Source organism: Theropithecus gelada, chromosome 19 (assembly GCF_003255815.1).
Source record: "Theropithecus gelada isolate Dixy chromosome 19, Tgel_1.0, whole genome shotgun sequence".
Lineage (NCBI taxonomy): Eukaryota > Metazoa > Chordata > Mammalia > Primates > Cercopithecidae > Theropithecus > Theropithecus gelada.
In genome coordinates, this window is record NC_037687.1 from 17,931,184 (window position 1) to 17,941,522 (window position 10,339).

At 53.0% G+C, this 10,339-nt stretch overlaps 1 protein-coding gene across 7 annotated transcripts in view; it reads left to right on the forward strand.

Moving 5' to 3' along the window:
* The window catches only part of PGPEP1 (pyroglutamyl-peptidase I), a 28,135-nt gene extending 20,817 nt beyond the window's left edge, over positions 1-7,318 (forward strand). For 3 of the 7 annotated variants that reach the window (XM_025368943.1, XM_025368948.1, XM_025368949.1), the window contains one exon: positions 748-2,703. In XM_025368943.1, the coding sequence (XP_025224728.1) occupies positions 748-940 (193 nt within the window). In that variant the 3' untranslated portion in view covers positions 941-2,703. Of the gene's footprint in view, positions 1-747; positions 2,704-7,079 lie in introns of those variants that run through there. The other 4 variants (XM_025368944.1, XM_025368950.1, XM_025368946.1 and 1 more) reach the window with 3 other exon arrangements.
* The last annotated feature ends 3,021 nt before the right edge of the window (positions 7,319-10,339 follow it).

Genomic DNA, 10,339 nt, shown 5'->3' on the forward strand with positions numbered 1-10,339 from the left:
TTGAGCTGAGATTGTGCCACTGCATTGCAGCCTGGGCAGCAGAGCCAGACTCTGTCTCAGAAAAACAAAACAGAAAATATAGCCGGTGGTGATGGTGCACACCTGTACTGGCAGCTACTCAGGAGGCTGAGGTAGGAGGATCGCTGGAGGCCAGGAGTTTGAGGCTACAGGGAGCTGTGATTGCACCACTGCACTCCAGACTGGGTGACAGAGTGAGACCCTGTCTCAATAAACAAACAAAAAATGGAAATACCAGGTTGTAAAGCCTGGGTGATTATAATTTTACTAGCCTGCCAAATTGCCTTCCACACGGGGATAACCAGCGTTCATTCCCACCAGCAACAGCTCACTCTGCCCATTTCCCCACATGTGCCACAGCACTGGGAATTATCAAGTTTTTTGTTTTTGTTTTTTGTTTTTTTTAAAGAGACAGGGTCTCACTCTCTTGCCCAGGCTGAGTGCAGTGGTGCAATCAGGGCTCACTGCAGCCTCGACCTCCTGGGCTCAACCAGTCCTCCCGCCTTCACCTCCTGAGTAGCTGGGACTATAGGCACGCACCACCACCCCTGGTGATTTTTTTCATCTTTGCCAACCTGGGGAGGGAGGAGAGCGTTATTCCATCTTGTGGGTGGCTGGTGAGGCTGGGGTCTTCCCTCGAGTTTGGATGAGTGCTGTCACCTTGGTCTGCGGATTGCCCCTCTGACCCCGTTTTGGTCTCTCTCTTACCCGCCACACCCTGCGGCTTAGATATCTCTGCGACTTTACGTACTACACCTCTCTGTACCAGAGTCACGGTCGATCAGCCTTCGTCCATGTGCCCCCACTGGGGAAGCCGTACAACGCAGACCAGCTGGGCAGGGCACTGAGAGCCATCATTGAGGAGATGCTGGACCTCCTGGAGCAGTCAGAGGGCAAAATCAACTATTGCCACAAACACTGAGGAACGCTCAGGTCTCCTAAGACCTCATCCTGCTGGGGACCCCACGAGGGGACATCCACCCTCTGGGGTGTGGCCAGGAAAAGACAAGCTCTTCAACTTGGGGATCCGATCTGGAAGAGAGATTCTGATCTGCCCATCTCCTCTTCCTCCTTCTCTACAAAAGCTCCGGTTGATTTGAGGGAAGTGGCTGAAAATTTTCTTTGCTCCCGTTTTCCTCCCTGCATCTGGGGACACAGCTGCCGTGACCAGGGAGGCCAGCCTGAGGGGTCCAGATGCCCAGGAGAATCTTGGTCTGGTGGGTCCATGAGCTGCGATACCACAGCTGGAGCCACGTGTTCACCTGCTTTCCTGTCTGTTGGTGAAGGAATTTCAGAATTCACTTTATATCCAAGACTGGCTTTTACCAAATTTAAAAGCCTCTCACTGAGTCCTCGACCTTGACCTGTGCTCAACAGCCTGGCCCTTTCTGGGGCTACCCTGGGATATGGCATAATTTTTTCTTTCTTTCTTCTTCTCTCTCTCTCTCTCTCTTTTTTTTTTTTTTTTTAAACCAATAGTGCTAGTTTGTGCGCAGAGTAATTTATATTCCCTTTGGTTAAAATGCAGGCTTTTTAGCCAACAACGAAAGTGTCTTTTTTCCCCCCATGCCGGGGTGAGGCCACTTTTGCCTCCTGCCCTGAAAATTGGACTTAAGATGCCATGTCTTGGCTGGGCGCAGTGGCTCATGGCTGTAATCCCAGCACTTTGGGAGGCCAGGGTGGGTGGATCACTTGAGATCAGGAGTTCGAGACCAGCCTGGCCAACATGGTGAAACCCTGTCTCTACTAAAAATATAAACATTAGCTGGGCGTGGTGATGCATGCCTGTAGTCCTAGCTACTTGGGAGGCTGAGGCTGGAGAATCGCTTGAACCCGGGAGGCAGAGGTTGCAGTGAGCTGCGATTGCACGGCTGCACTCCAGCCTGGGTGACAGAGCGAGATTCTGTCTCAAAAAAACAACTGGACTTAAGATGGCATGTCTTGGTTTTAGGGCCAAAAATGAGGTCCCCTTGCTTAAGGCATGGGGTCGGTGGCCAGGCGACGGGGTGGGACTGCTGCCCCAGATGTGGCCAGGGGGGTCGTGGTCCTTTCAACACCGAGCTATGAGCTGTCGCCATGGAGACCAGGGCCATCTGTGGGAAGGCGGATTTTGTCTGCTTTTGACTTTTCTTTTTTAATATGTAAACTCCACAGCAGCGGAAACCCACCCCCCTACTTCTGGCCTGGAGCTTCAAGGTTTTGGTGCCGGAACGAGTTTGTTGTTCCCTTAGCAGGGTGGTGGGGGGGGGGGTCTCAAAACGGAGGCCTGAGGGCTGGAGTTGGCAGAGCCTTGCATGTCCCGGCATGTCTGAGCAGGAGGAATTCCGGGCGGCCAAGGGGTTTTATGTAGATTGGTTTTGGATACTCGCCCAGGAGTCAGGAGTCAAATTTTATCTCACTTCCTGGTAACCTTGAACTCTAGACAGGGATGAAATGATGTAACGTTCCTCAGATGATGTAAGTTCAGCCAGATCTTGATACCCATCAGGGAGAGAGGACGACCCCTACAGTGAAACCAATTGAGTGAAATGCACGTTCTGGAAATCAGTTTCTATTTTGGCCTGGGGGAATGTGGCTATACTGTTTCCCTGCGTGTGACACAGTTGGAATCTGATCTTGTTGGTTTCCCAACATCTAGGGTTGTGTGTGTGTGTGTGTGTGAGAGAGAGAGAGACAGAGAGAGAGAGAGACAGGGTCTTGTTCTGTTGACCAGGCTGGAGTACAGTAGTGTGATCATGGATCACTGCAGCCTCCACCTCCTGGGCTCAAGTGATCCTCCCATCTCAGCCTCCTGAGTAGCTGGAACTACAGGCATGTACCACCACGCCTGGCTAATTTTTAAATTTTTTGTACAGACAGAGTTTTGCCATGTTGCCCAGGCTGGTCTCGAACTCCTGGACTCAAAGCGATCCTCCCTTCTCGGTCTCCCAAAGTGCTGGGATAACAGGCACTTATTATCCACTTATGAGCCACTGATCCCAGCCCAGTTCTTTTTTAAAACAACTGAGAGTTTTGTTTTCTTCAGCGTTCACCTTCCTTGTCTCCAGTTCCAATGCTGGCAGTGGTTCCTACCTCTGTTGGGTTTCTAGATCATTTGGGAACTAGGTTGATGGGTTTCTGTAAAACACGTTTTCCAAGCCTTGGGCTTTCTCTGGAGGGGAAGGTGGATGCTGGTAGGTGACTTGCAGTAGGTGCCTGGCAGTGGGTGTGGACTGTGACTGGCAGGTGGAAATGAGTAGGGACACTATTGTTCCCTCCACTCCAGCCTTCTTTTTGCTCGAAATGCCCCCTCCACACCCCTGGTAGCTCTCTGTGTCCTGAGAAATCTGGAGTGTGGGAGGCAGCACTGCATCTGTCCCCCCAGCTTCTGTGAAGGGAAACTGTGGCCTCTTTTGAATGTGGGGAACAACTGAAGACTCAGGGATCACCCAGAGGTCTTGTGGAAACAACTTCAGACTTCATCTTGCCCTGTTCCTCGAAGGTCTCATCTGTGGGCCTCTGAGGAGAAAACAGATCCAGCTAAGACGGGCAAAATGGGGAAGAGGGTGTGCCAGGCCTGAACTGAGCTAAGCACCTGCCCCAGGCTCCATCTTTCTTTTGTCTTCATTTCACCTCTGTGTTTAAAGCACCGTGTGACATAGCTCCTTAGAGATATAACCTATTGTCTGCTGATTGTCGAGTGTGTGTGTGTCATCTTTGTGTTCTTGCAGGAACATTTGTGTTCACATTTCCTCACCGAGTCAAGCCAGTATCCCATCCTTCCTCATAATGCACAACATTTGGCTCATTTACATTTTCTCATTGTTATTTTTTGTTCTTATTTTTTGAGACAGATTCTCACACTGTCCCCCGGGCTAGAGTGCAATGGTGTGATCTCAGCTCACTGCAACCTCCGCCTCCTGGGTTTACAAAAGTCTCCTGCCTCAGCCTCCCGAGTAGCTGGGATTACAGGTACACACCACCACGCCTGGCTAATTTTTGTATTTTTCGTAGAGATGCAGCCTCGCCATGTTGGCCAGGCTGGTCTTGAAATCCTGACCTCAGGTGATCCGCCTGCCTTCGCCTCCCAAAGTGCTGGGATTACAGGTGTGAGCTATCACGCCTGGCCGAGTTTTTTACAAATATTTTTCTTTTGGTGGAACTCATCTATGCATTGTATGGTGTGTTTTTCCACCTTTGTTGGGTCTCAGCTTAGAATAGCCTCATGTGGGCTAGGTTTGGTGACTCACACCTGTAATCCTAGCACTTTGGGAGGTTGAGGCAGGAGAATCTCTTGAGCCCAGGAGTTCAAGACCAGCCTGGGCAACATAGCAAGAGCCCCCACATCTACCAAAACATACAAAAATTAGCCAGATGTGGTGGTGCATGCCTGTGGTCCCAGATACTCAGGAGGCTGAGGCAGGAGGATCACCTGTGCCTGGGAGGTTGAAGCCCCAGTGAGCCATGATCACACCACTATAGTCCAGCCTGGGCAACAGAGCAAGACCCTGTCTCCAAAAAAAAAAAAAAAAAAAAAAAATTCCCTCATGCAAGAAGGTAAAGACCAAGTCCCATTCCCTCTTGCCTCATTTTCAGAGCCTGGGGTAGGGGTTACAGGTGGCACAGGAAGGGTCTGCAAAGTGGGTGGGACTTGGCAGGTGTTGGGAAGAGGAATAGGAGTGGCAAGTGTCAATGGTGGAAAGACAGGCTGAGGGGTGTGGTGGGAAGGCTGGGGGAGAAAGGTGAGATGTGATTGGGGGGCTTCCCTGATGAGTCCTCATGGAGGGTGCTGAGGCAGGGAACAGGGGTACAGGGACAGCGATCGGGGCACCTGGTGCCCTGACCAGCTTGATGATGGCATCTCTTTTAAGATGCCCAAGTCTGTGCACTTTATTCCTTTATTCGGCCCCTAGCACCCCCTCCCCACCACAAAGGTCAGTGGCATGTGTGTAGGGATGTAGCTCAAAAAAGAAATAAGATGGAGTGGAAAGGAAAGAAAGGAAGAAGCAGGAATTCAAGGTGAGTGGGCTGAGCTTGGGGCCACCTAGCCTACCTGCTCCAATCAAGGGCTGGAACAAGCCTGAGGCTACTTGGAGAGGCAGGGCTGGGCAGGGACAGGGGGTGGGGGCCGAGTTCACAGCTTCTCCATCAGAGCCAGATGTGTGGAGGAAATGTCCCAGATGGCAGTAGTTTCTGGGCAAGGAGGGGAATCCTGTAGATGGTTCATGTCTATGATCCCAGTGCTTTGGGAGGCTGAGGTGGGAGGATTGCTTGAGCCCAGGAGTTCAAGACCAGTCCTGGGCAGCATGGCAAGACCCCATCTTTACATAAATTAAAAAAAAAAAAAAAATTAGCCAGGTGTGGTAACAAGCACCTGTAGTCCCAGCTACTTGGAAGGCTGAGTTGGGAGGCTTATCTGAGCCCGGGAGGTGGAGGCTGCAGTAAGCCATGATTACACCACCGTACCCCAGCCTGGGCAACAGAGAAAGACCCTGTCTCAAAATTGAGGAAAAAAAGGGGGCCAGGCACGGTGGCTTACGCCTGTTATCCCAGTACGTTGGGAGGCCAAGGCAGGCTGATTGCTTGAGGCCAGGAGTTTGGGACCAGCCTGGCCAACATAGCAAAACCCGGTCTGTACTAAAAATACAAAAATTAGTCAGGTGCGCACCTGTAATCCCAGCTACTCGGGAGGCTGAGGCAGGAGAATTGCTTGAACCCGGGAGGTGGAGGTTGCAGTGGGCCGAGATCGCGCCACTGCATTCCAGACTGGGCGACATAGCAAGACTCCATCTCCAAAACAAAACAAAACAAAACAAAACAAAACAAAAAACAAAATGGAATTTCCTGCTCCGCTCTTCTGCTCATTGCTGGCATAGAAACATCTAGAACAGAAAGTATCCACTCTGGGGCAGATGGAAGAGCTGGAGAAGTAGATTCAAGATGCCTTTTAGTCTTGGAAGTTTCTTCCAGGAAGCGAGACCCGCTGGTATGTTTACATCTGCGCTCCCGTGCCCTGGGGAAGTGACTGGGTGGAGGGGATGGCTCATGAAAATCTGCCCCGCACAGCCGGCCCCCTTTGGGCTGCCACTGTCTAGACTGTTGGCCTTTGACCTCTCCGCCTCTTGTGGCATCTGAACCTAGACGTCCCTTTTGGAGAGAGCCGGACAAAGCCCTATTCTCCATGGCCTCGGCCTCTATCCTGAGGCCTCTGGGAGCCGTGTGATCCTGCGGCCAGTGTGGGATGCTGATGATGATCGAGGAAGCAGGTCTCTGCCAGGTTGCCCCATGCGGCCACCCGTCCTCAGCATCCTAACTTAAGGGGGCAGGAGAGGCCTTTGTTTCTATAATCCAGATTAAATTTCCCTTCCCTGGGCACAAGTGCCTCATAAGGGCCCAGGGCTGCTGGCTGGGAGGGAAAGTGTCCCCGGTTTTGCAGTGAGGAGATAGGCCGAGGGCTGGGGTTCTACTTAGACCCTTGGCAGAATGGCTGGAGGGGCAGGTGCTGCCCAGCTGGAAAGCTAATTCCTGGGTGGATGCTGAACATACCTGCTGAGAATCTGTCCCCTGGTTTCCAGGACAGTTGTCACAAGCTGAGTGGCGGGGAACTCCCAGGCCTTGAGGGACCCAGTCCCACCCCAAACTGCTCCGCCTCCCCCAAATTCCCTTTCTCCTCCTCCTCTTTCTCCCCGCCATGGCTCCCCGAAGTTACCCACAGAAGTGCCTGCCTCTCCAGCGCTCACAGAACACACAAAAAGGGGACAGGAATTGGTCACTGGGTGGTGGCCGTGGCTCCTGATGATCCAGACCAGCGTCTGGCCCAAGCCATTCACAGAGGTGGAGTCTGGGGCCTGAGGGCTTTTGTGTCCTGACACTTTGTCTCAAGGAGATCCCACATAGGGATTTGAGTTAGGCTTTCTGTCTGCCAAGGCCTGTGGCATCTGAGCCTGGCTGAGGGCCAGGTAAGCTTCCCCTGAGCCTTTGGAAGCCGAGTTCACACTCTGCCTGCCCAGAGGAGCACCAGCTTGTTTCTGGGGGCTCCTCTAACATCTCAGGTTTTTATCTTGTCTTAAATTTCTCTCTAGGAGAAAACCCTTCCCTTCCAAAGGTGACTGTGTTTTCTGTCCCCAAAGGAGGGCCCGGTCCCTCCAGGCTCAGCGTGGCTTCTCCCTGATCCCCCTAGAACTTTTGCCAGTGCCTTTTCTGAAACTCCTGTGTCCCGGACCTCCCAGGCGGAGAAGGATATGCCGGACTCTGCCTGGGGCTGGGCTCTAGGAGACCCCAAATTTGACACCAGAGAAAGCAAATAAAACAGTTGAAATACACTTACATTTCCTGTGTGTCCTTGTGTGAGGCCGGAGTTCACCTGGGTGCCCGGGAGTAGAGGGACCCTGTGTCACTGGGTTTCCATTCTCGGTGGTGCTGGGCCCAGGGCAGCTGGTGACCATGTGCTGAGTGAGTGATGAGGGGAGAATTCTGCCCTGAGTGGTCTCTTTCCTCAAAATCAGGGGCCTGGCTGGGTGCGGTGGCTCACACCTGGAATCCCAGCACTTTGGGAGGCCAAGGTGGGTGGATCACCTGAGGTCAGGAGTTCCAGACCAGCCTGGTCAACATGGCGAAACCCTGTCTCTAGTAAAAATACAAAAATTAACCAGGTGTGGTGGCACGTGCCTGTAATCCCAGCTACTCAGGAAGCTGAAGCAGGAGAATTACTTGAACCCAGGAGGTGGAGGTCACAGTGAGCCAAGATCACACCACTGTACTCCAGCCTGGGCAACAGAGCGAGACTCAGTCTCAACAACAAACCAGGGACTTGTTGCAACACACAGGAAGGTTGAGGAATTTGCCTGTGTTACCACAGGCAAATGATCTGCGTCAACCTCCAGAACATACAAAATCCGCATCACGGCTAGGCGCCGTGGCTCACACCTGTAATCCCAGCACTTTAGGAAGCTGAGGTGGGTGGATCACCTGAGGTCAGGAGTTCAAGACCAGCCTGACCAACATGGTGAAACCCCATCTCTACTAAAAATACAAAAATTAGCTGGGCGTGGTGGCAGGTGCCTGTAATCCCAGCTACTCGGGAGGCTGAGGCAGGAGAATCACTTAAACCCAGGAGGGGGAGGTTTCTGTGAGCCGAGATCGCGCCACTGCACTCCAGCCTGGGCGACAGAGCGAGACTCCTCAAAAAAAAAAACAAAAAATCCCCATCACTCTGACAGGGGATGCCATGCCATTGCCACCCTTACAGACAGGGAAACTGAGGCTCCACCAGTTGAAGCCCCTTGTCCCGTGTCACGGCCAGGGAGAGTAGGGGTGGGAAGGTGAAGCCAGGCCGGCTTCTCTGGAGTGGAGGGCTTTTTTTTTTTTTTTTTTTTTTTTTTTTTGAGACGGAGTCTCGCTCTGTTGCCCAGGCTGGAGTGCAGTGGCCGGATCTCAGCTCACTGCAAGCTCCGCCTCCCGGGTTTACGCCATTCTCCTGCCTCAGCCTCCCGAGTAGCTGGGACTACAGGCGCCCGCCACCTCGCCCGGCTAGTTTTTTTTTGTATTTTTTTTAGTAGAGACGGGGTTTCACCGTGTTAGCCAGGATGGTCTCGATCTCCCGACCTTGTGATCCGCCCGTCTCGGCCTCCCAAAGTGCTGGGATTACAGGCTTGAGCCACCGCGCCCGGCCGGAGTGGAGGGCCTTGAAGAGCACAAACGGACGTGTTCATTCCCTAGGCCTGTCCTCAGCAGGGATGAAGATACCCTGGTCTCTGGCTCTCTGAGAATAAACTTTTGACAGCAAAGGGACTTGCACAAGAAGGAAGATGTCCTGGGGCAAGTGGACCCCGTGGGTTGGGGGAACTTCCTTGGAGTCACTGAGGACTGAGCGTTCTTGCACCCCCAGTGGGGGTACTTATAGCTGGGTGATCTTTCCCATAGGGTCGACTCTTACTATTATTATTTAATGTAGAGACAGGGTCTTGCCACATTGCCCAGGCTGGTCTCGAACTCCTGGGCTTAAGCTCTCTACCTACCTCGGCCTCCCAAAGCTCTGGGATTCCAGGTGTGAGCCACCACGCCCGGCCCTTTGCTGTCTTGAGCCTTAGTTTACCCATTCCTCATGGGGCTTTTGTGGGAATTCAATGAGATTCTGCTTTTACAGCCCTTACCCTGGAGCCTGGTGCTCAGTAAATACAATGATCAGGGTGTGGGCTCTCGCTTATAATCCCAGCGCTTTGGGAGGCTGAGGCGGGTGTATCACTTGAGGTCAGGAGTTCGAGACCAGCCTGGGCAACATGGTGAGACTCCCATCTCTACAAAAAAAATACAAAAATTAGACAGATGTGGTGGCACACACCTGTAGTCCCAGCTACTCAGGAGGTTGAGGTGGGAGGATCATCTGAGCCTGGGGGGGAGGTCAAGGCTGCAGTGAGCAGTGATTATGCCACTGCACTCCATCCTGAGTGACAGAGTGAGTCTCCATCTCAAAAACAAAAACCTGGCCCGGTGCGGTGGCTCACACCTGTAATCCCAGCACTTTGGGAGGCCAAGGCAGGTGGATCATTTGAGGTCAGGAGTTCGAGACCAGCCTGGCCAACATGGAGAAACCCCATCTCTACTAAAAATCCAAAAATTAGCCGGCCATGGTGGTAAACGCCTGTAATCCCAGCTACTCGGGAGGCTGAGGCAGGAGAATCGAGTGTACCAGGGAGGCTGAGGTTGCAGTGAGCTGAGATTGCACCACTGCACTCCAGTCTGGGTGATGGAATGAGACGCCATCTCAAAAAAATAAACCCACAAAATAAATTCCTCTTCCAGGAAGCCCTCCTGGCTACCTAGGCATCTCCTCTGACTCCTACAGCTTCCTGGGTGTCCCCATTGTAGCACTCTGGGTGGTAATTGACAGCCTCTGTGACAGGGTGGATGGGTATGCATGGGGCCCCCCTGTGTCTCCTGTGCCCAGCACAGTGCCAGAGGCACAGTAGGTGTGCAATAAACTGCTGGGAGGAGAGGTGAGTGCTGTGGGTCCGCTCCTGAAGCCAGCCAGGGACTTGGCGAGACACCAGTGCCTCCTCTCAGGAGTGAAAGACGCTGGAAACACCAGGCTCCTCCTGCAATCTGGGGCCCCCACCTAAGGAGGCCCCTCACCCTGTATGAATGGCTGTCCCAGTCATTCAGAAAGTTCCCACTGTGGGCTGGGCCCTGGACTGGGGACACAGCAAGGATCAGGCAGCTGGGAGTACGGAGTACAGCATGGAGATCCCTGCTGGGATGGGGGCTGCACAGGCAGCTAAAGAGTCCGAGGCTCATCCCAGGATGTGGCTGAGAGAGGCTGCACAAGGGTCCATCCCCTAGAGGC